The 24,844-nt window shown below is 39.2% G+C and overlaps 1 protein-coding gene across 6 annotated transcripts in view; it reads right to left on the bottom strand.

Annotated features, from left to right (window-relative positions):
- LOC136883556 (uncharacterized) overlaps nucleotides 1-24,844 on the bottom strand; it is a 135,836-nt gene that overhangs the window by 19,279 nt on the left and 91,713 nt on the right. For all 6 annotated transcript variants that reach the window (XM_067155932.2, XM_067155936.2, XM_067155934.2 and 3 more), the window contains 4 exons: nucleotides 20,540-20,692; nucleotides 20,219-20,425; nucleotides 12,971-13,183; nucleotides 6,146-6,512 (listed from right to left, as the gene is read on the bottom strand). In XM_067155932.2, the coding sequence (XP_067012033.2) occupies nucleotides 6,146-6,512; nucleotides 12,971-13,183; nucleotides 20,219-20,425; nucleotides 20,540-20,692 (940 nt within the window). The remainder of the gene's footprint in view (nucleotides 1-6,145; nucleotides 6,513-12,970; nucleotides 13,184-20,218; nucleotides 20,426-20,539; nucleotides 20,693-24,844) is intronic.

Genomic DNA, 24,844 nt, shown 5'->3' with positions numbered 1-24,844 from the left:
CTGAAAGACTTGTCTGATTTTGTTCAAAATAAGTGGATACGCAGTTCATATCATGCAGATGTTGCATCTACATACAAAAAGGTGGCATGCAAAGTAAAAAAATACCTAATTACCTTCTTATTGGAATAAAACTTGAATCAACAGGTGTCCATGACCACTCAGGTGAGCATTCAGTTATATTACTATCACTACGTACAAAACACATAATTTCCTGCTGTGGATAATCATCACTAACACTTTCATTATCACTCGGATTATTCTCATCAATACTTTCACCTAATATGTATTTGAGAGCTGCATTAGATAAATACAGAGCATGCGAGGACGCCGCCATGTTGTGTACAACGATCGATGTTGATGAAACAAATTATTTTTTATGCCAACACAATGCCGCATTATGGTAGGAGATACTGCCCTGCATAGAATGATACCCTGAGCTGCGAGCCGTGCTAAAATTTCACGTTGACAACCTACAGATGACATACAGATGTACAACTAAAACATCGCAGCCTAATCCGTACATGTATACGTCAAACCGCTCCTGGGTTATGTTTTGTAGGTCCGTACACGCACCCGTCAAACTGGCTTGAGCAGTTAATAACGGGGGAGAACGGGGCTCCCAATTTCCAAGGACTACAAGCCTTCATATATCACAATAAACTTTACAGAACAATCGCTGCTTAGTGAAACAGAGAATAACCCCATACTAGTTTGCGACTAGCAGGAAGGAAAATTAACAGCCGAAAGGTGAAAGATATGATTCAATAATGAAAATCCTAGCCGCAAACAAATTTGAAATAAGGGAAATAAGGGTCCTCACTCATGTTTCCTTTTAAGGTATTACACCCATTAGGGCGGTTACATTCGCTGTTTGAAGACACTAGAAAACCTAGATAATAAGAAAAAATTAAGTTACTAAAATCCCTACATTAAAAATGAAGTAGGTAAGGCACAACCTTAAACTGTGACATTCACTTTTTTGCCGGGCTGAGTGGCTCAGACGGTTGAGGTGCTGGCCCTCTGACCCCAACTTGGCAGGTTCGATCCTGGCTCAGCCCGGTGGTATTTGAAGGTGCTCAAATACATCAGCCTCGTGTTGGTAAGATTTACTGGCACATAAAAAAACTCCTGCTGGACAAAATTCCGGCACCTCGGCGTCTCCGAAAACCGTAAAAGTAGTTAGTGGGTCGTAAAGCCAATAACATTATGATGATTATTATTATTATTATTATTATACTTTATATTCTAAGGGAAAGGAACGCTGTTATCTTCTAGATGCCACTAGAATCTTCTAGAGTAAAAAAGTGACAAGGCTGTAGCGCTGGATGAATAAAATGACAATGTAAGAAGGAAAGCACTAATATAGTTTCTAACTCACTTTTTCTTTTCGCTTTAACAAGAAACCACAACAAATTATTTAACAATGGTGACATATCACAACTGGTGAACATTTAAATAATTTCATAACAGGGCTACAGCTCTCGGAGCTTCAGCAATAACAGGGGAGGGTTTGGTTCTATCTGCAACTGATAACTGCACTCCCAGGGTGTGGTTAAATAGCCTTCACATCAGGAAGACTGATATTGTACCATTACGTGCACCACTACTCAATGGCTTCCAGTTCTGAGCTACATCCCTCCATCTGACCTTCACAGATGTAATGTTTCATCAAAGAGTACTGCACGATATTCCAAATTCAGGATCTTTGTATTCATGTTGACAAATCTGATGCTTGTCTAATTAGTCTTTGTTCAAGGCAGCTCCCTATGAAGATAGCTGTAGGACAAATCAGTGAGAACTTGATATAGTGAGACAGTGGTCCCATGATTAACACGTTCCGTGCGGTTCGGGTCACCATGTGCCCCGAAACATGTTACTCTTCTCCGTCGGTGCGAACTTCCCAGAATTGCGAAGTAAATAACTACGTCCTAGTTACGAATTTCCGTTAACTAATGGCAACCTAGTGTTCCGATTGAAGTAAAGGATCGAGGCATACTGCTAGTTTTGATCGGCCCACCGGTGACCCGAAGGAAGTTTTTTTCATCTTCCATTCATATCGCTTCGGGTCACCCTGAGTCCCGATTGTTGTCTGACCTATATTTTTACGCGGGAATCGCTTAGCGCGGTTACGGTGAATGAAGCCTAGAGTGTTGCTTCCCGCAGATGGTAGATTGTTGTTTAAGGAGTAACCCTTCTGATATCTGCTTTCTACATTGCCTATAGAGGTTACTGGAGTAGTTATTGATATATTTATTATCTTCCGAATATAATATTTACAAGCAATTTCACGTCCTTTTTAGGTATGGAGCTTTCACATTCTGACACACCGGTGGCACGGAAAAGAAAGAGGGTTAGGACAACACTGGGGTAGGCTTATATCACGTTCCGTGCGGTTCGGGCCACCAGGTGCCCCGAAATATGTTACTCTTATCCGTCGGTGCATACTTCTCAGAATTGCGAAGTGAGTAACTACGTCCTAGTTACGAATTTCCGTTAACTAATCGACAACATATTGTTCCAATGGAAGTAAAGGATCGAGGCATACTGCTAGTTCAGATCGGCCCACCGGTGACCCTATTATTTCCGGGATCATTTCTGTTTCACACAATTGTTGAATCGGAACACTGTGGCACAGGTAAATACGCTGGAATGTCTCCTCAACAATAACGCACACAAAAAGTGCACATGCATGGTTTAGGATGTCATACTAGGGAGTAAACAAAGTCAAATTCGTCAGGTCACCGGTGACCCGAACCGATAATATCTAAAGGCAGCATCGGGTCACCGGTGGGCCGATACGACGTAACATTAAGTCATCGAAATTCACTGCCGCAGGGAACGTGTTAAAAGACTTTTGCTCCTCAGGAGTTTCAAGACATGCGACTGGTCACTTATAAAGTTCCTGGATTTGACCTACCACACGGTATATGGTCAAAACTAAACCAGATCAAGACCAACGCTGGAGTTTGTGCGGACTCTCTGTTTAAGTGGAACAAGCTACCATCAATAATAATATAAGAGAATTTATTGGACTCCAACCTATTCAATACATTACAGGATGTTAATATTTTTAGTTAAACATCGTTAAAATGGAGACATGTTTCGCCCTCCATGTGGGGCATCATCAGTCATATCAAGGCACCTCAAAATTAAACCAGACGTCTGGTTGGAAATTATGAACATAATATGTAAGAAAGAATACATTAAAAAACACATACAAAGTCCTATCCTAAACGAAATAACAATAGACTAGTTACACATAGTAAAATACGCTAGAGGTTTCTTAATATTAAAATGAGGCCATCATATGCACAGTATAAAAATGAAAGTAATCAAAGTCTATATGATATTGAGTTCGATGGTAGTTCTACGTAGTATATACAAATGTTGACAAAATAAAACACAAATTTTATAATTACTGTACACTTATTTATAATTGTTAAAACTGATGAGGAAAAACATTCCAATTTGGCTCCAACCAAAATAATTCGCCCTAGGATTCATGAGGGAGTCAACTCCGTTGGTCACTCGCTATTTGAATGGAGTGCACAGTGCAAGTGAACAGCTTTTGTTGATTATAAAATGAGGCTGTGCTAAGACAGAGTTAAAACAACACCGGCTTCAAATGAAGATAGTTAAAAACATCATTAGGTTCTTCCTAGTTGACTAAAGGTTTGCGTATATTTTGTTGTTGAAGTGTGGGAAAGTCAGTTGTTGGTTGAATGGGCAACGGTCGAAAATGTTGTGCAGTGCAATCGGTGTTTGAGCTGTCCTACATGTGAGGGAAATCTGAAAATGGAGGATTTGTCTTAATTAGTTAAGTGAAATGACGGAAAAAGAGAAAAAAAGGGGAAATCATTGAGAAATGAAAGATGTGAAAGTTAAAACTTACCTTGAAAGCTGTTGAGCTGTTACCTAATTGTTAGGAGGTTTGTGGAGCGCTGGCTGTCGCTAATGTCCTGCTCCTTGTGTTGTACGTGTGACGTCTTAGAGGAGGGGAGTGGATCTGAGAAGGCGGGGCTGTGGGTATGTGATTGGCGCTTGGGGAGGAGTTGTGTGTATTGGAGGGAGAATAGGGGCGATGAGTTGAGCGGCTTAGTGGGGGTGCTTGGAGAGCTTGTTTTGAGGACGTTAACAAGTCTTTTGTCTTTCAGATTTAAACTATTGAGCGAAAATATTAATTGTTCGTAAAGAGGGCTTCGGTTGTCTATTGGATCATTTAAATTTTTATTCTTATTATATTTTTGGTCCAAAAAAATGTATAAATTTTCAAACTTGGTCATGAGCCTGCCTTTATCTAGTCTTTTTAAAATTTGGAGATCCTGTTCGATTGTGGTAAAGCTATGTCCGGTGTCTTTCATATGGATGCTCATGGCTGAGTGTTTATTGTGCTTTTGGGCATTGAAATGTTCTGCATATCTAATTGCAAAGCTTCTACCAGTTTGACCGATATATGAACTGTTACATTCAGCACATTTCAGTCTATAAATGCCAGAGCCCGAAAATTTATTGTTGTCCGAGTTTATCTTATTGCGGTTCAAAAATAGCTTTTGATTAGAATTATGGGTCTTATAGGCTACCCTGATATCATGTTTTTTTAAAGGGGTAGCGATTTGATGTATAATGGGGTTAATGTAGGTGAATGATGCATATTTAGGCTTATTAATTTTTATTGGGGAGAGGTTTGTGGCCAATTTCAATTTCACTTTATTGATTATTCTCTGTATGGTTGAGGGATTGTATCCATTGAAAACAGCTATTTCTTTTATGGTACTTATTTTTTTTTTTAAATTAGCGGTTGACATGGGAATTTTTAATGCTCTGTACACTAAACTGTAAAATGAGGCTTGTTTGTGCGATTGTGGGTGAAGAGAATTTTGTTTTATGGTTGTGGGAGTGAATGAAGGTTTTCTGTGAATCTGGAAATCAGAATTGTTTAAGGTCCTGGTGATTGTAATGTCTAAACAATTGAAGAAATTATTGTCATCATCTTCTTTAGTACACTTGATGCAATTATCAAGGCTGTTTAAGTAAGTTAGTATGTCTTCACTATTGTTGCAGCTTTTGTCTATTATTGCTAGTGTGTCATCGACATAGCGTAGCCAAAGACACAAATCATTAATGGTGTTTGTTATTTTACTATTTTCGAGGTTGTCCATATAAATTTCGGCGAGTTAAAAAAAAACCCTTCTTCACATGAATAAGATGTGAGCAGAACTGGAGTAATATGTTTAAAGCTTTCTGACTGATTGCAGGAGACATCTTTCACCGAAGGGGCCAATGACCTAGATGTTAGGCCCCTTTAAACAACAAGCATCTTCATCATCATCATCATCATCATCATCATCATCATCATCAACTTTCACCAATGGCAGCATGTCTGGATGTCCAATCATCAGCAAAGTTTGTATACAGCGTCCATTTCGGAAAGATAATGGTTAAGTTTAATGACGGTTCTTAAAAAAAAAAAAAAAAAAGAAAGAAAAAAAGAAGGCAAAGTCATCTCTATACAAGCCATGAAGGTCCTTGGAGAGGTGGAAGGTAAAGGCTTCCACTATCCGTAACCTCAGTACTTGATGGGGTAGAGTGGTTAGCTCCACACCTGGCCGCCTTTGCCCCCAGGAATTAACCTGGTACACATTTTTCATGTAGGCTGAATTAACCTCCGAAAGTGGATATCTCGTGTCTTAAATTTTTTTGACTGGGCGAGTTGGCTGTGCGGTTAGGGCCGCGGAGCTATGAGCTTTCATCCGGGAGATAGCCCTGAAGATGGCTTTCCGTGGTTTACCATTTTCACACCAGGCAAATGCTGTGGTTGTACCTTAATTAAGACCACAGCCGCTTCCTTTCCACTCCTAGGTCTTTCCTGTCCCATTGTCGCCATAAGACCTATCTGTGTCGGTGCGACGTTAAACAAATTTTGACTTCCTTATGGGGAATCGAACCCACGCCCTTCCGGATTAGTTCTTAAGGCATTCTATGCAATTTCACAGAACCCCTAATGTGGCATCATGGAACCTGGTTGACACTCTCTGATTTAAACATTTATAATCTACAAGAATATTAAAGTTGTATGACTAGTGATCAAGATCAGGTGACTTTTACTCTACATCTATTAACAAAATCTAGACCCTATAAAACCTACCTGGATGTTCATGGTGATCTTTGTCTGTCTTGCATGCCTTCTGTTCCGAAACTCGTTTTTTCCGCATGCAGTTAAGGATAGCAGTCTTTAGCATTGAGAGTTCCACTTCAATGCGGTCCATGTAATTGAGAAGGCGCGTACACACTGAACACAACACTCCCTCTTCAGTTATGACAAGTCCATTCTCTCCAGCTGCCAACTTAGTCAACTTCTGATAAAAGTGCATTTTGGAAGTCAAGGTCTGCGAGTCCAATACTGTACCGTTATCAGTGTATTTATTGCATACAGCACAGTTTCCTTTACCACCCCCACCACTTCCTTCATCTTCATCTTCGTCTGGATGGTGAAATCCTTCTCCAAAGCTCATCTGGAAAATAGTGTTTATTTCAAGGATATATACAACATGGAAACTAGTTAACTTATTAAGTAAGACTATGGTTGAGAGCAAACAGCGGAAAAACATAAATAAAATGTAGGGGTAAAGACATCTGCATAATTAACTCTACATTACATATCAGAATTGTATTCTTTGGTGCCACATTGTTTCTACATCAGTTACGGTGTTTGAAGAGGAATGATGACAACACGAAGAGGATAAACGACAAGCACGAAAGCTCCGTCAAACTCAGCCCCACCCTCCCCTTGCCATTCCATGTGATCTGTTTGGATGTACATTTCATGCCAAGATTCGGCTACTAAATCATACGAAACATGAAACATTGTAAGTGTCAAAATGTAAACTGCTGAAGAATATGTTTACTCAGACACGAGTTGCAGCCGCCGCCACCGACATATTGGTAAAGATCTGTGAAATTCGCAAGACATACTGGGCATAGTGGTAATTCATAGAGGTCAACAGCAGTCTGTTGGCACATATAGGGGAGTGAGCCGATGGAACAATGAAGATCGCACAGCAGGTAATTCCCAGGGACAAAAGGATAAGTGAGGTGACTCAGATGCACAACGGTACCACAGCTGGCTATCTTGGGTTCCGCAAGACCTTGGACAATGCTTACTGCAACGTGCGTTTGAGGACGAACATCGAAGTATGATGCCAAATGTGTGGCACCTGTGTAGCAAGTCGAGGTCCTCGTACCCAGAGTAGGGGCTTCATTAAACAGTACAATACTGAAATGCCCTTTGAGATTAGACCCATCAACATTGCAGGACCATATCCTAAATCGGCCGCTACAAATCGCTATCCGCTACTGGCTGTGGACTATTTCATCAAGTGACGCGAAATCTACACTATCACCAATCAGGAAATGTCACCAGTAGCCGGTACCCTGGTGGGAGTTGCACAGTGAAAAGGGTAGAAATTTTCAAGTCAAAACTGATGACGGAAGTTTTGCAGCGTCTCGGTGAACGGAAGACCCGAAAAACACCTCTCCACCTGCAGCTGGATGGCATGATAGAGTGGATAATGAAAACCAATGAGGAAAATAAGAGGAAGGTGATGTCGGTGTGCCAGAGGGACTGAGATGACAAATGCCCTTCTTCACGATGGCTTACCGTACACCCCATGAGATAACAGGCATGACAACTACCAACATGTCTACGGAAGAAATCTACATCTGCCATATGACTTAATGCTCAGGAGATGCCCGGAGCAAGAACAACCAGTGGAAAAATATGAGTGGAAACTGGTGGACCCTCTCACTGACATTCACGAGTATGCCTGAACAACACATGGAAGTAGCTATGACTGGATGAAGGTCTGGGAAGACCTGCAGGCGAATTCTGCAGGAATCCCGGAAGGTAACCAAATGTGACTATGCCCAACAAGAATAGACCGAGGGGACGTCTCCAAATCTCCAGTCGCCATGGGAAGGTCCCTGCATTGTACGTAGTTTACAGGATTGAGGGTAAATTATGGTTGTTGAACTAGACCGGCTGATGCCCACTGTGGAGTGACTTGGGATGAGCAGCTTTAAGGAGGAAACGTTGTGTGACAACGAAGGCCATGAGTGCATGGGAGGGTCAATAATGCTGGTGAGTGGCGACGATGTGGATGGGCCACCAGTGAGCAAAACAACAGTGCTGGAGAATTCTTGAGACTTGCAATAAGTAAGCTCCTAAGAGAACCTGAAAGCTGATTAACTATGGAGCAGAATGATCTTGAAGTGGAAACCAGAAGAATCTTTTCAGGGCCTATATAAGGAGTGCAGCCTGCGAATGTGAGTCAGCCGTAGTGTGTTAATCACAAGCCCATAACAAGTGTCTCAGTAAAATGTGAACATGACAGATGTTAAGCATAGTTCAGAGTGGCTTGTTACAAGTGAACTGTTCTGGATTGACACTGCACTTTGGAGGCCATGTTTGATAACAGGGGTTCAGTGTACCACCAAGTACGAGCAAGTAAAGAAAACCTGTGCCAAGTGAAAAACTTGTAAATTTAAAGATTTAATAAATTTACTGGATACTGAAACACATTACCTCTCTTAAGTATTGATTTCAATTTGAAGGATTCTGGAAACCCGCAATAATAATAATCATCATCATCATCATCATCATCATCATCATCATCATCATCATCATCATCTATGATCTGAGTTACCGTATGCAGGCATTTTGAACTGATGTCATTTAGGCTGTCTGCAGATCAATTTTGATGTTCTGTTTTATTCCACCGCATAGCGAAGAAATAAGAGCTCATTTCCGGTGACCTATTGCAAAGCTTTAATTTATTTTATCAGGTAAACATCAAATGTGTCTCCAGAGATCTTTTACATGCCAACATCACACAACAAAGTATCGAATGGACTTTGCTGCCAGGTTCTTAACCAGTGAAGAGGCAGATACCCGACTGCTGATCCAGAGAGGGAACTTACAACTTGTCAACATGAAATAATAATAATGGTGTGTGGCCTCCAGAGAGGCCTGGTGTAGGTCTAACGAGTTGGCACCGTATAGGCGACCTGCGCACCTGTGAGGACGGGGTCCCACCGAAGATGAAATCTAATGTTGTTGTTGTTGTTGGGTATTCAGCCCCAAGCCATGGGAATTAACTAACGTTAAAAATCTCCGATCCTACTGAAAACTGAACCTGTGACCCCTTGGGCAAAAGGCCAGGATACTAACCGTTTCGCCAAAAAGCCAGACATCAGCATGAAATGACACAGGTAGAGTGCTATCAAAGGGAAGAGAAGTTGAATAGGTGGACCCTTCTCGATCCTTTGATAGTGATCAATTGTCAATATGGACCATAATGAAATGAATAACTTATGACAGATAGAGTGGGTGCCTGATACCAGCACCACCACCTGTCCTTCGCACTGCTGTAAAAGTATGGCCATTTGTCCTGAAAAGTGCTATTGCATGGTAGTTAAAACTCATCATATTTACAACAAGCTGTTGCATGCCCACTATCGATGGGTTACCTTAAAGTAATTATACCCATGGTATCCCCTGCCTGTCATAAGAGTCGAATAAAAGGCATCCCAGGGGCTCTGAACTTTGAAGCGTGCGTTGGCGACCACACGGCCCTTGGCTGAGTCCTTGCATTGCTTCCACTTACTTGTGCTGGCTCCTCACTTTCATCTATCCTATCTGACATCCCTTGGTAAACTCTTTTTCTTTTCCAACCCCAATGCTATTAGGTTCCAAGGGCTAGGGAGTCTTTCATTTTCATGCCCTTCATGACCCTTGTCTTTCTTTGGCTGATATCTTTATTTTTCAAACTGTTGGGACCCCTTCCATTCTTTTTCATCTGATTAGTGTTGTACGTCCTCTTAAAACAATAAACACCACCAGCACCAATCTAGAGGATACGAGTGATGACAGCAGAAGCATTGTATAAGCGATGAATTTCATTATTAGTACCGTATTGATGGATATGACTTAATGAAAGTTTTATTGTCCAAATAATCAATACAATCATTTTTTACTAGGACTAGTTTAAGCCAATGTAAACGGCCATCTTCAGCTATTCATAGCAAGACAGTTTAAAGAAGGACATAGAGTCGTTAAAATTGAATATCTTAATACAATTCTTTCATTAAGAAAATAAGCAGAAGCATCGATGCTTAAATTTATAAATTCCCCCCCCCCCACCTCCCGCCAATTCGTTCTTCGAGAGATTGTTCCTTCATGCGTGTCTTCTAGTTTCAGTAGTCATTTTCATTATCTTCCTGACCAATAGAGAATAATAACAACAACCTGGTTTTTCAGCTTATAAAAATAATCACATAAACAATAACCACCATCGCCAGTTAGTTTCTTACGGCAAAGACTGAACAATATTTCTGTATCAGTGAGGCTTGCGGCTGATGGACTTGGCAACAAAAATAAAATTTGTGAATATTTCCATTATTATAGCCTGCAAGATAAAAACGTATCAGATATAATATATAGGAAATAATATATGTTCTACCATTTTTGTTATGCACACCATTTAGGATGAATTATACTTCCAGAAACATTTGGAAGGCTGTGAAAAATGTAACTGTTGAAAAATCTCCACATACAGTTAAAATGTACGCAATGTAAAAGAGATAATTATATTCTGCACAACTTCTATTATGTACAGTTTTTGGCTGCAGCTAATATCAATGGAGAAATTTGATAGTTCTTACTTTGGCCTCTCTAATATTCGTAAGTCACTAGCCGTGTTGAAACACCGGATCCCGTGAGATCTCCGAAGTTAAGCAACACTGGGCGTGGTCAAGATCTGGATGGGTTGCCACATGCTGTTGGTGGGGGGTAAGGGAATGGAGGAGTAGAAAGAAGCTGGCCACCTTACCGTACGTAAACTCTGGCTCAGGCACACCTCTGCGGAGGTTCGGACCTGCCTTCGGGCAAAATACACCCTTACCTTACCTTTACTGTATACTGATAAAATAATATATAAACTAGTGTACAAATTAGTTATATTCGAAATTAAAGACTGGGTTTTAGGGAACTCTGTAAAGCTGCTTTCCCATGATGTAACTAACAGACAGACGAAGTAAAAATGGAACTGAATGTAACTTTGTATAACTAGTCTGTGATGAAAATGAAGAACCAAGGCTAATATTTTTAATGGAATGTAGCTGCCATAACTTAAAATCCAATGCAAGTATTTATTAAACCACCTATTCAATACTTTTTGTCCACTTATATGTGGTTACAAATACATACAATCATTTATCATTTTCGGGACATGTTTTGCCCTATTTAAGGGCATCTTCAGCCTTGAATACAATCTTAAAATATTACACTAAAATACTAAAAAAAGAAGCTAGAAAATTAGCCTTGTAACCTTATTATCTAAAATATTGATGCATATATTGTGAAATGAATTACATTTGATAAACTCATGATAAAATGTCACTGGAGTACTATCTATGGTCATTCTAAAATAATGTAGTCTGAGATTAAAACTAGATCTTCTTCTTGGAATAAAATTTAAAGTTCTAATAAAATGGTTCATTAAATTGTGTACTATTTCTCCAAGGCAATAGTATTTATATACATTATAAACAAGCAATATCATAAACACAGAGAAATATGTCTGTCAAAAGATATGGTCAACGTCGCAGCAAATGTCTTTAAATTTGAAGGTAGTTACACACTCAAAGAGTAATTAGGCATAACGTGGAAACTGAAGCCTCGAAACACAATCCTGAGAAATATGAAACATCACGCAGGCATAATTTTGTGTAGGGCACCCTAGTCTACTGGACTAGCTGTTCTGTGTGTTTGTTCTAAACAGTTATATATGACCTTCCATTGCATCAGCAATCACTCATCTGTTGAATAAATATTTTCATTGGATTTTAAGTTATAACAACTTTCAATATGGATAAAACATGAGGTTTATGACATGTAATGTAGCTGCCATCCAAATTATTTTTAGAATAATGCATGAAAACAAGAGAAGGGAATTCACTATGTGTATTATACTTGGATGAGATCTAGGTGAACCAGAGCCACAAAAGAATGATGACTGGGCAAACCATGGAGGGACGAAAGGATTCAAAATTTCCAGTGGGTAACGATAGGTCCTGCTATGACTGAATTTGTACCTAAGAGTAAATTAGTGCTCTGAGCAATATATACTCTTCAGTTTAAAACTGTATATCATTGACAGGAGCAGAGAATCTTAATTACAAGTTCACTGATGTTCACAATTTTCGTTAAGTCTTAACATCAGAGAAACAGTTCAACAGTGATGTCATGAGACTTGGTTTGGCGACTTAGGAAGGCTTACAATGCGATACAGCTTATTTTTTTTTCTGAATGTTATATTGTTTTAACGTCATGTTTATAAACAGGCCATTTTGTGTAGAAATGTGATTTTTTGTTTCTGTACATTCATTCTAACCACATGCAGAGTCCCTTCCATAAAAACCTGTCTGAGGGAACAAAATGATATTGTGTGTTACAAGTGACAGACACGATCGTACATATGTGGCACGGCTATGTGTTTAATATCATTGCTCTCTCTGTAGTGTCAGGGACATCAATGCTGTCGTAGACAATAGCTATGGGGATATGGTTGTCCAGGGAAATCCATCCAGAGAAAGATTACCAATGAGATGAATAGAGTAAATTAAACATTCTACCAGAAAACCTGTTAAGGTTTCTCTCAAAGAACCACAATTTATGACTTGTGAACTAAGTTCTAGGATCAAAATTTCGCAGGAATAAGAAGTTGGAAGATGATTTAAATAATGATGCATCAAAAATTTGCTGGCAATGTGCAGAAAATGTGTGTGATACTTGGCAGATATTATTTAGAGTTTACTTTGATTGAACACCCCACTTCTTATTTTATTTTATTTCTTCTAAGATTCCCAGTAAAGTGAATGGTTGAAGTTTTACTACTTAATCTATATTACTTACCAGCCTCTGTACATCATCTTCAATCCTTACACGTTTTCTACTTGTTTCTTCCGAAATTTTTGGAGCCTTCTTCAAAACAGTTCTTCCATGTGCCTTCCTCTTTGGGGATGATTCTTCTGGACTACTACGTTTAGGAGGCTGTCCTAGCCTTTCAACAACTATACGCACTTCTTTAGGACAGGTCTTCATTAAATCAGTTTGAGTCTTCTCTGTCTGGAATTTAGGACATATAAATATTTCACTATAAAGATATAGCATGATTACTATGGACTGAACAATATAGAATGACCAACAAAAAAATTGATCACTTTGCAAAAACATAGAATTGGAAACAAACACCAATATACAGAGTTTAGGAAGGTTTTATGAGCTAAGAAACATGCATTCAACAATTTTAGAGATAAGAAATCATAAATGCCACTCAATGAGCTGCTTTTCCAACCTAAGTGCTAGGCACCATTTTACTGCACTCATGGGTATCTTCTGTTTTAAAAGTTTTTGCAATACCAAAGTGAGGACTATTGAAGGATTATCGATATACAGTATAATTTTTTGTCGCAAATTAGAAAATGTCTTCAGTTTTTTTCCCCTTTACATTTGTTGAATTAAATTGTCTCTTGTCCGATAAAATAATGCACAGGCTATTGCATCAGTTAAGGATGGACAAAGCATTTGTTATGTTGCTAATGTGATTGATGTATCATTTAGAAGTGTCCAGCATGCTCTGAGACAATTCCGTGACCTCAATACCTATCACAGACGATGTGCAGCAGGCCATCAGAGGTCTACAACTGCCACCAGGGATAACAGGTTCCTGGGCCTTCAAGTCTTGCGAGACTGACACACTTCTGTGGTCCAGGCCAGAAACCATCTCGAGGAAGTAAGAAACCTCGCTGTAAGATGAAGCCAATATGAGGTCAAGACGACCTACCACTGCTGTACAGCATTTTCCTCAGCACGATTACAATTTGCATCACAATGTCAGAACTGGAATGTGAATCGGTAGTCAATGGTGTTCTTTGTAGGTGAGTCGTCATTTTGTTTCCGGTCACCTGATGGTAGAGAAAAAAGTGTATGGAGGACTGGGGAGCAATATTCATCCTGCAATATCTCGGAGGAGACAATATTTGTGGGCATAAACTTCAGCTTAATGCACGATAACACCAACCCCCATATCGCCTCCACAGAATCTCCAAGAAACACCGGAATACAAACTCTGAAACGGCCATCCTGTAGGATTGAACATCTATGGAATACAAAGACTTAATAACAATAAAAATTCTTCCACCTTTTTGATACTTATATTTGCATTTAAGCAAATCAATTAATCATACAAAGTACATGTTTCGTTCCTTTTTAGAACATCTTCAGCTGTTTTACATTGTTTAGGTACCTTGTTTTTCTTAAATACTACGTAAATTTAAAACAAATTAAAATAATTTAAAAACAATGTGCATGGTTGAATGCAGGGTATATATATTTTTCAATCAATCACTACTGATCTGCATTGAGAGCAGTCACCCAGGTGGCAGATTCCCTATCTGTTGTTTTCCTTTTATTGCTAAAATATAAATAGTGCTGGAAACATTTTTTACAACATCTGTTCAAATGAATAGAAATAGTTTTTTTTAAATAGGCTAACTATAAGTAGATCCATTTCCCTCTCATTTCGCTACCCCATTCAACCATCCACATTGTTTTTAAAAAAGGTGGACATTATTTCAATGTTAACTGGGATGATGATGAATGGTGCTGATTTTGCATACTGTTTTACTGGATAGCATGTGCAAATGTTAACTGTGAAGACTTTTTTTTTTCCCCCCTGTTTACAATAACATTCTTTCAGATAAGTGCTATTGTCTTACGGAACATAACGTAGACTTTTCAGCGATTACATTTGTAAACTTTTACAAATGCATTAATTGTGTACTTGTAAACATAATACAGTATGGTCTATAAAATTCTCCGGGTCATACCATGCATAAAGATAGCAAGACTTATTAACAATATGTTGAGTGATAGGAGGCTTCAGGTTATCATCAGGAACAATGTGAGCAAGGAGAGGAAGCTTAAAAATGGTTTGCCTCAAGGTTCAGTCCTATCGCCACTCCTGTTCAGCTTATATACATCTGATCTTCCTGAAGTTATCACGGAAATTCTGCTACGCTGATGATATAGCATTAGCTGTGCAACACAAAGAACTGGAGAGAACTGAAGAGATGTTAACAAGGGATTTCTCCATTATGGAAACTTACTTCAGGAACTGGAGACTTAAGCCCAACACCAATAAAACGGAGGTGTCTTGTTTCCATTTAAACAATCACAATACTAAATTGAATGTAAGTTTCTGTGGCAGGATACTTCACCACAACTGGAACCCAAAATATCTTGGAGTAACCTTGGATCGAACACTATCCTACAAGCAACATCTGCTGGGCTCTGCACAGAAACTGAAAACACGTAACAACATCATTCATAAGAATTGTGGAACTACCTGGGGTTCTTCGGCAAGCGTTTTACGGACTTCAGCTTAAGGCTTGGTGTATTCAAGTGCTGAGTACTGTGCTCCAGTATGGATGAACAGTCATCACACAAGACTCATTGATACTGAATTCACCGAGCTCGATAGCTGCAGTCGCTTAAGTGCGGACAGTATCCAGCATTCGGGAGATAGTAGGTTCGAACCCCGCTGTCGGCAGCCCTGAAAATGGTTTTCCGTGGTTTCCCATTTTCACACCAGGCAAATGCTGGGGCTGTACCTTAATTAAGGCCACGGCCGCTTCCTTCCACTCCTAGCCTTTCCCTGTCCCATCGTCGCCATAAGACCTATCTGTGTCGGTGTGACGTAAAGCAAAAAAGGTACTGAATTGAATTCCACTATGCGCATAATAACTGGCACAATTCGATCTACACCAACTCATTGGCTCCCGCTTCTATCTGGAATAATGTCATCTGATTTACGCAGATCCACCGCTTTCATCAAGGAATTTAATAAAATCTTAAGGAACCCCGATCTACATGTACATGAAGATCTACGAGCTATCAACCAAAACAGATTACGTTCACGCCATCCAACTTTACATAACACCTTAGACATGGTTGTTAGAGGCTACAACCCAACTACAGAGTGGAAAAGACGATGGGAAGCAGCAACGGAGATGCACCTGCACAGTATGTTCTTGAATGCCAAACCTCCAAGTGGATTCCAACTACCACGTAAAACAGGGTCTGCTCTGAACAGAATAAGAACAGGCCATGGTAGATGCAGAGACATGTTGTTTAAATGGAACAAGTTGCCATTTATTTCTGAACTCAACTTGATTGTATGGGCCATACGCTAAATATAATAAATAAACAGTGAAAATAAATGAAAACCTATAACCTGTTTTCCAGTCAGTGACCGGATCAGGGATGGAATGAATGAAGACCCTGTCTTGCGGGGAGGATAGGAATTGTGCCGGCTGCCGAAGCCTGTTGCAGTCCTCTGGGGCAATGATTAATGACTGACAGATGAAATGAAATGATAATGGAGAGTGTTTCTTTTTTTCTACTTGCTTTACGTTGCACCGACACAGATAGGTCTTATGGCGACGATGGGACAGGAAAGGGCTAGGAGTGGGAAGGAAGCAGCCATGGCCTTAATTAAGGTACAGCCCCAGCATTTTCCTGGTGTGAAAATAGGAAACCACGGAAAACCATGTTCAGGGCTGCCGACAGTGGGGTTCGAACCTACTATCTTCCGAATACTGGATACTGGCCGCACTTAAGCGACTGCAGCTATCGAGCTTGGTATGGAGTGTGTTGCTCTAATGAAAGATGACAGGGAAAAGTAGAGTACCCGGAGAAAAACCTGTCCCACCTCCTCTTTGTCCAGCACAAATCTCACATGGAACAACCGGGATTTCAACCACGGAACCCAGCGGTGAGAGGCCGACGTGCTGCCACCTGAGCCACGGAGGCTGCAAACATAATACAGTATCTCTTAAAAATTAAAAGTTTGATACATTCTGAAAATACCAAATTATTTGTTTAAAACCATTGATTTTCCTACTTTAAAATACCACATTTTAGGTTCTGAAGTTACCAATAAATTACAATCCTAAATGATAATATCAAAACTGAAAATGGAGTGAAATCAACTTAGACATAAAGTAGTACTGTTTTGCAATGGTTTTAAAATGAAAGAAAATTACAGCTTTTCATGGTCCTCCAAAATTTATGCCATCTGGTGTCAAAACTGGACTACTATCTTTTTTTTTTTTTTTTCCTTTAAAGATGCAGGAGCTGCAACGCCCAGATCAACGTAATGTGAATCTGGAATGCTAGTAATCTAAACCAGAACAATCAAAAGGAATCATAAATAAAATACATTTAACAATGACAAGTCTTTGCTGCAACAGCGGGCAGGAGCTTGTTGTCAGGAGGTACAATGTTGCCAGGTACATGTAGCCACCTGACTGGGCTGGAAGCAGTGCGCCAGAGATGATACCCATTGTCTATTAGAGTTTTACATCAATCATTTGGCAACGTGAACTGTTCAACCACACACCTGTGCAGTATTCAGCAAGAGAATACTATTAGAGTTTTACATCAATCATTTGGCAACGTGAACTGTTCAACCACACACCTGTGCAGTATTCAGCAAGAGAATAAACTAGAGCCACGGCAGTTGTCCTTAAGGTGTTAGCATCAGCACACCATGATGTCTCAGCTAGCCCGTTCAATCAAGCTGCTAGTGAAATTTCAAAAATTCCTCTCTCTGCTGACACTATCAGTTGCCGAGATATTGACATGTCCAGTGATATTGAAGATATGGAGAAAATCAACAGCAGTTCTCACTTCACATCAATGAGTGCACCAAAATTAGTGGCCAGGAAAATCTTCTTGCTTTTATCAGTATATTGATGGAGATCTAATTGCAACTAATTTCTATTTTTGCAAAGAATTTCCCGAGCAAACCACCAGTGAAGAAATATTCTCTGTGACTAATGAATATGTCTCCAAAATGAATGAAAATGTAAAGACTGTATTGGTGTTTGTACAGACAGAGCCGTTTCTATGACAGGCCAAGTGACAGGATCTGTAGGTCAAATATGTTAATCCTAAAATACACTGCTATCATTGTCCTATTCACGGTGAAGCCATTGTTGCTAAATCTCAGCCAACTTCTCTGAACATTGTGCTGAACGAACATCATTAAATCGTGACCCTTAAATTCGTGGCTATTTTCCGTTTTGTCATGAAATGGGATCAGAACACACTACACTCCCGCTACACACAGAAGTATGGTGGTTATCTTGATGAAAAGTGTTAACGCTAATACTGGAACCAAAAGACAATGTACACGAATGTTTGACTGTTGAGGGGCATGAGTACACAGATTTATTTACAGATGATGAATGAGCACGCAAGTTAGCATCTCTTTCCAATATTTTCGTACATTTGAATAAGCTGAATAGAAATATGCAAAGTATGAACGAAAATATTCTTACAAGTATGAATAAGATTCAAGGATTTGTGAATAAGATGATTTTTTGATACAAAGAATTGAAAAAGGTCCATCTGAAGTGTTCTCAACTATACGGCCACTTGCGTGCATCAATAAGGGGATGATGGACCTAATCAAAGAACTCTTAAAAATCCTGCAGCAGAGGTACAAGAAGTATTTTGGAGACAGTGTTCAAGATTTTGACTGTGCTTGTGATTCATTCATAGCAAATTTAGAATTTCTTCCAGTTATTACACAAGAAGAACTCACAGAATTAAAAGAACATTGAAATGAAACCTCCTCGGAGTGCCTATGGATACATTTTGGTTGGCAATAGGAGTGAATACCCGGTTATCTCTGAGATGGGAGTCAATACATTACTGCCATGTTCAACTCCTTGTTTATGTGACATTCTCGACATTGGATGAAATTAAAACATCAAGGAGGTAGAGACTCAGATCCGTCGATGAAGAAATAAGTCTTGCACTGTGAACAATTCCACCACATATCACCTATCTGTAAGCAGCTGAGTGTCACATTGAAAATGAATTAATAGAATTATACAGTATTTATTTTAATAGTAACAGAAAAATGTGTTTTCTTGTGTTTTGTACACTCTACAGTGAATTAAAGTTCATACATTATAATAAATACACAAGCCAATTACTGTTTAACAATAATAATACATTTATGATTTTGTTTATGATATTACATATTATTATAGTATCATATGATACGATTTTGAGAGGGAGGTAACACTTTAGCGTGTCCGGCCCCGCGGTGTAGGGGGCAACGCGTCCGCCTGTCATCTGGCGGCCCCAGGTTCGATTCCTGGCTGGGTCAGGGTTTTTAATTGTAAATGATTAATATCCCTGGCCTGGGGACTGGGTGTTTGTGTCGTCCTTAACGTTCCTTTCCTCACATTCAGCACTCTACACTTCCTCCATTCCAATTACACGCAGGTTCATATCACATGGTGCAAGTAGGGGCAAAAGATCTCTATAGATCGACGCTCCGAACAAATAGCATTAAAAGAAACCCACTTAATCGTGCTGTGCAGAGTCATGGGTGAGTTGCGCGAGGACAAAACGGCTATGGAACATTGCACAAGAGAATCAAGAGTTAGTAAAATAATCTCTCAGCTACTGTTATGATCTATAATAAGAACGTTCTTGGGTGACAGATACCAACACTACACATAAGATGCTGATTGTAATAATCTAGAAAATATTATTAACAGTGACAATAATGATTCTCAACTTCCCAAATTTTAATTCAACTTAAGAATTAAGAATATTGACAGAATAACCATCATCTGTATTCCCATACAACTGGAGCAATGCAAACACCCTTACCAAGTTGAAAATTAAATTTAAATACAGTACTTTTAATTATTCATAATACTTTATATTTGGGAAAATAATATTTGTTGTTACTTTCTTACCAAAATTTAAGTGATAGTCTCAAAAGTACATGCAGTTCCACAAATAAAAGATTTGTTGAGTAATTCTACCAATACATGAAAATATACTTTTTTTAAATTCACAGCTAGGCGTTCTTCCTTTCGAGTATCCATAGGATGATATAAAGCAATATTTGGAAGACAGTATCTTGGAAGTTGAGATCATAATGCTCATTTCTTACCTCTTTATGATAAGCTGTCCATTATAAACAGAGATTCAAAGAATGATGCTATGAGAGTTAACATGATAAGAGAGAATGAAATACATCCAGACTAGACTTGGTTATAATAGATTTACCTGAGCAGAAGTTGTCCGAGGTTCTCTTCTGTACAGATTTGTCCATTTTCTCCTTCCACGAATAGATATCCTGGCTGATTTTCTCTTTGGTACGTTTATTTCATTTTCAGAGGTAACTTCATTGGATTTTTCAGTAGAAACTGTCATTTTCTCTTCTTTGTTTACTTCTGCATTATCACTTAATGAAGTCACAGCCTCAATTTTAATCTGGAACAGAAATTAATTAAATAATTGGATTAAAATAACGAAAATGTACTAGTTGATTTACCTGATAAAGTATCACAGCTCTGTATATTTTGTTACTCAGATACAACAACATACACTGTCACTTAATTCACTTGCTGGCAGTTTCCTACTACGACTACGAACTTTCTTTGGGTTGACAGTATTAAAGATGGTTGGTACAGCATAGGGCTTCAGTTTCCGCAGTCCATCAGCACGATGCGATTCAAACTGATTTTCGTCAAAATGCACCTGCAACAACCAAGGAAAGATTATTTTTTTCCCAGTGGTTTAACAGCGCACGAACACATCAAAGGTTTTTGTCGACACACAGGTAGGAAAGGGCTAGAATTGAGAAGGTAGCAGCCGTAGCTTTAATTAAGGTACAGCTCCAGTATTTGTCTGGTGTGAAAATGGGAAAAAACGGAAAACAACCTTCCGGGCTGCCGATGGTGGGATTCAAAACCATCATCTCCCGAATGCAAGCTTAAACCTATGTGATCCTCACCATATGACTGACTTGCTCGGTAAGAAAAGAAAAATTTTACATAAAAATTCCATAATTTGCAAAGTAAGTTACATGAGAATCTTCACCCAAGGATAGGAAAAAATCATCAACACCGAGCTTGATAGTTGCAGTCGCTTAAGTGCGGCCAGTATCCAGTATTTGGGAGATAGTGGGTTCGAACCCAACTGTCGGCAGCCCTGAAGATGGTTTTCCGTGGTGTCCCATTTTCACACCAGGCTGTACCTTAATGAAGGCCACGGCCACTTCCTTCCCAGTCCTAGCCCTTTCCTGGCCCACTGTCGCCATAAGACCTATCTGTATCGGTGCGACATAAAGACAACAGCAAAAATAAATCAACACTAATATCAAAGAATATCTACAACTGACTGATACCACAATATGGTGACTATTAATTTGAGTTGAATGGGATGAAGGCTTCCAAGAATTGAAGGAAATATGGCCTAGAGTGAAGGAGACAAGCTGTACACTTTAGATTTATGGAATATGAAGTAGAAATACCTACTAACAGAAAAATTCTACAACTGAAAAAAAAAAAAAAAAAAAATACTGAAAGTTTATTTTAATAACTTACTGAATATGACAAGAGCATATCAAAATCAAATACCAGAGGATATCAACCAAACAGAAGGTGAAGAAGTATGAGAAATGGACAATGCCACACCTAACCTACAATAGTAGTTTCAAAAGAAGAAAGTCAGGAAAACTGTGGGGATAAGATAGGCTTGTAGAAGACATAATAAAGGCAGTTCAAACTTGAATAACATACAGACATTTGGTGCAAGAAACAGGTCCAAAAAGATAGAAGAGAAAGGAATGGTAATACCAAATTTAATCACCTCTAACACTCCCTCCCCCCACTCATTTTCAACATTTAAAATAGGGGAGGGTATAATAAGTGAAAATTTCAAATAATATAGGTTAGGTTGGCATGGTTTTAAAGCAGAAAATGGAACATCTAGAATCTCAAAATCAACATACAAAATAGTTATTTATATATATATACACCTTATCCCCGATTTTGCGTGACCTCAATTTAACGTAAACCCCCATTTAACAGAAGAAATTTCCAATCCTGAAAATTATTCCATAAGAGCAATGCTATTTTATATATTCGATTAAACATAATTCACAATAGGGCAAAACCCGCATTCAGCATTAAGGAAATGTTAAAATTCTCAAATACAGTAATTATTTCTATTCGTTTTGATGGGACATTAAGAACCTATGGAAAAGATGTCATAAGCTTACTGAGGATGATTCAAGGCAGAAGAGGAAATTAGAGCGCGGGCACTTATGGCTAAAGTGAGATGTCAGACTCAGGTGCACATCTGACCGCAGCAAATGTAGAAATTCCCAAATAATTATTTCTGTTCATTTTGGTTATGGGACCAAATAGGTATTATGTATGGATGCCTAGGGAGTCTTTTATTTTCATGTCCTTGGTAGCCCTTGTTTTTCTTTAGCCAATACCTTCATTTTTCGAAGTGCTGAATCCCTTCGATTGTTAACTCCTTAGATATAAAGGCTGAAGTAAACGATTGCTTAATTTTAATACTATCCACTGAAATAAAATAAGAATGTGATACTTCTCCTTCTCAAGATACAGCGGTGTGCATAACTAATGTAATTTTGTGTCTTGCTGAATTTAAAAAAAGGCTCTTTCCATGTAAATTTATAGTGAACATTTTATCATTATTCAACAGCGAGCTTGAAATGTGTCTTCATAATACATGCGTGGTAAACCTAGGTTAGGTGACGCCGTTTGAAGTAAGAACATGGAAATGTTTACCAGAAGCCTTTGGAGTGAAGAATGTAAATAGTTTGTAAAAGTAAATTAGTATTTATTGATTAGGTGGAACTGAAACCTTTGCTATAGTTGTCCATCATCAATTCGGAACATCAAACTAATCTACTTTGATGGACTAGTTTTGCTGAAAAGTACTCCACTGTGCCTCAGAATGAAACTGAATATGAGTGTTCAACTTTTGGAATTAGAAAATGCGCGCTAATGGGTGCATGGAAAATATCCGTGAAAATGCTTATTAAAAAAAGATTGCAGTTTCATACCGATTTTAATGTGTTTTTGTGCGAGTATGGTATCTTTCCCCGACTTTTATGGAAAATCATGTATAATGTTACAAGAATAACCTTAAACAGAAGCAGTTTTGCATTCACCAACAAAAATCTGTCAAAATGAAGCATAAACCGTAACTACAGTACAGTGTATAGGGTAAATATCTCCTCCTTTTATTGCTGCCACTGACTAAATAATGGATGATGGTACAATTTATGTTAATACAGGCAAAGATCTCTGGAAAAGGTGTGCTTTCTACTAAAACCTCGATTTAAGGTAAACCTCCACTTAAGGTTAAAAAAATCAGGTCCCTGTAAAAACGTTAAATAGGGGTCTACTGTATTAGCATATTTAAACAGTTTCATAACAGCCCACACCACCTTGCATTAACACAGCTGACTGGTCACATGCCTGCGCCACAGAGAGTTCAAGCCTATGCAGCCTATGTCTGAAGTCTCGTGACAAAGTGGTAACATTCGATCACTATGTCGATATAATCTGATCGAAGCCACAGCCGGTCGGCAGTTGCAGAGTAGGCTTCGATCTATAAGTAGCCATGTCTGGTCCGTAGTCCGACAGCTCTGCACTGCGACCAATCGAGCTGGTTCTCACCGTCGGCTGTCCTGAGAATGGTTTTCTGTGGTTTTCCATTCTCCTCCACTAAGGTGAATGCAAGGACAGTTCCTAGTATAGGCCAAGGCCGCCAACCCCCTCATCTTTTCCGAGCATCTCCTTCACCGCAACAAATCTCCTGGCCTGAGAGATGGCATCAGCTCCTAAGACACCTGCCTCCTCCTTCAGGATAGGAATGAAAATAATTTGGTAGTAGTAGAAGAAACTGCTGGCAAAGTGGGGTACTTTTCCATAAAACTAGTCCATCAAAGTAGATTAGTTTCACGTTCCGTATTGATGACAGACAACTATAACAAATGTTGTCATTAATGCTTTCACGGCTATAAAAAAGGTTTCAGTTCCACCTAATCAAAACATACTAATTTACTTTTACAAACTGTTGTATTATGTGTTTATCTGTACACATGAGACTAGTTTCGACCTGACAGTTAGGTCATTATCAGCCATTGAACATAATCTTAAATCAACTGGAATTCATATAATATGATGTTTTATACATTCTAAAACATGTACACTGCCTGACAAAAAAAGTTAAGCACCCAGAAGGAGTGGTCCAATATTATCCCATTTCGGTATACATGCATACCATTGATATGTGAGTAAATGATTAGATTTACAATGATCAGTAATGTACAGAACGTCCACCAGAGTGCATTCGTGATGGCACCGTCTTGTTGTTGATAAGTTGTTACAAGTCAACTGCTATGAGTCATACAGTTAAGCAAGACGTGCAGAGAGGACTACATACAGTACAAAGCACCTGCGATGTCTCGCAGACAGGTTAGACAGCCTATCCACCAACTGACAACACTTGATAGAGGCCGTATTGTGGGACTGCAAGAGGCTGGTTGGTCGTATCGTGCAATTGCCAGACATGTGGAACATTCAGATGTCACAGGGGCCCGATGTTGGACTCAATGGGTACAAAAGGGCATCCAATCACGTCGTGCAGGTTCGGGTCGACCAAGAAACACCACCCCAAGGGAGGATCGCCGTATGGTGCGCCAAGCATTGCAGGATTCCATAACTTCATCACCTGCCATCCACAGTGTCTCGACGACTCACATCCATCGGATTAGGGTCCTACTGCCCCATGTGTTAGTTACCATTGACACCAAAACACCAACGCCTGCGTTTGGAGTGGGGCCTTGCCCGGGAGTCACGGACA

This window comes from Anabrus simplex, chromosome 11 (genome assembly GCF_040414725.1).
Source record: "Anabrus simplex isolate iqAnaSimp1 chromosome 11, ASM4041472v1, whole genome shotgun sequence".
Classification (NCBI taxonomy): Eukaryota; Metazoa; Arthropoda; class Insecta; order Orthoptera; family Tettigoniidae; genus Anabrus; species Anabrus simplex.
Note: the sequence above shows the minus strand (reverse complement) of the source record. Positions and strands in the feature narration are given on the sequence as shown.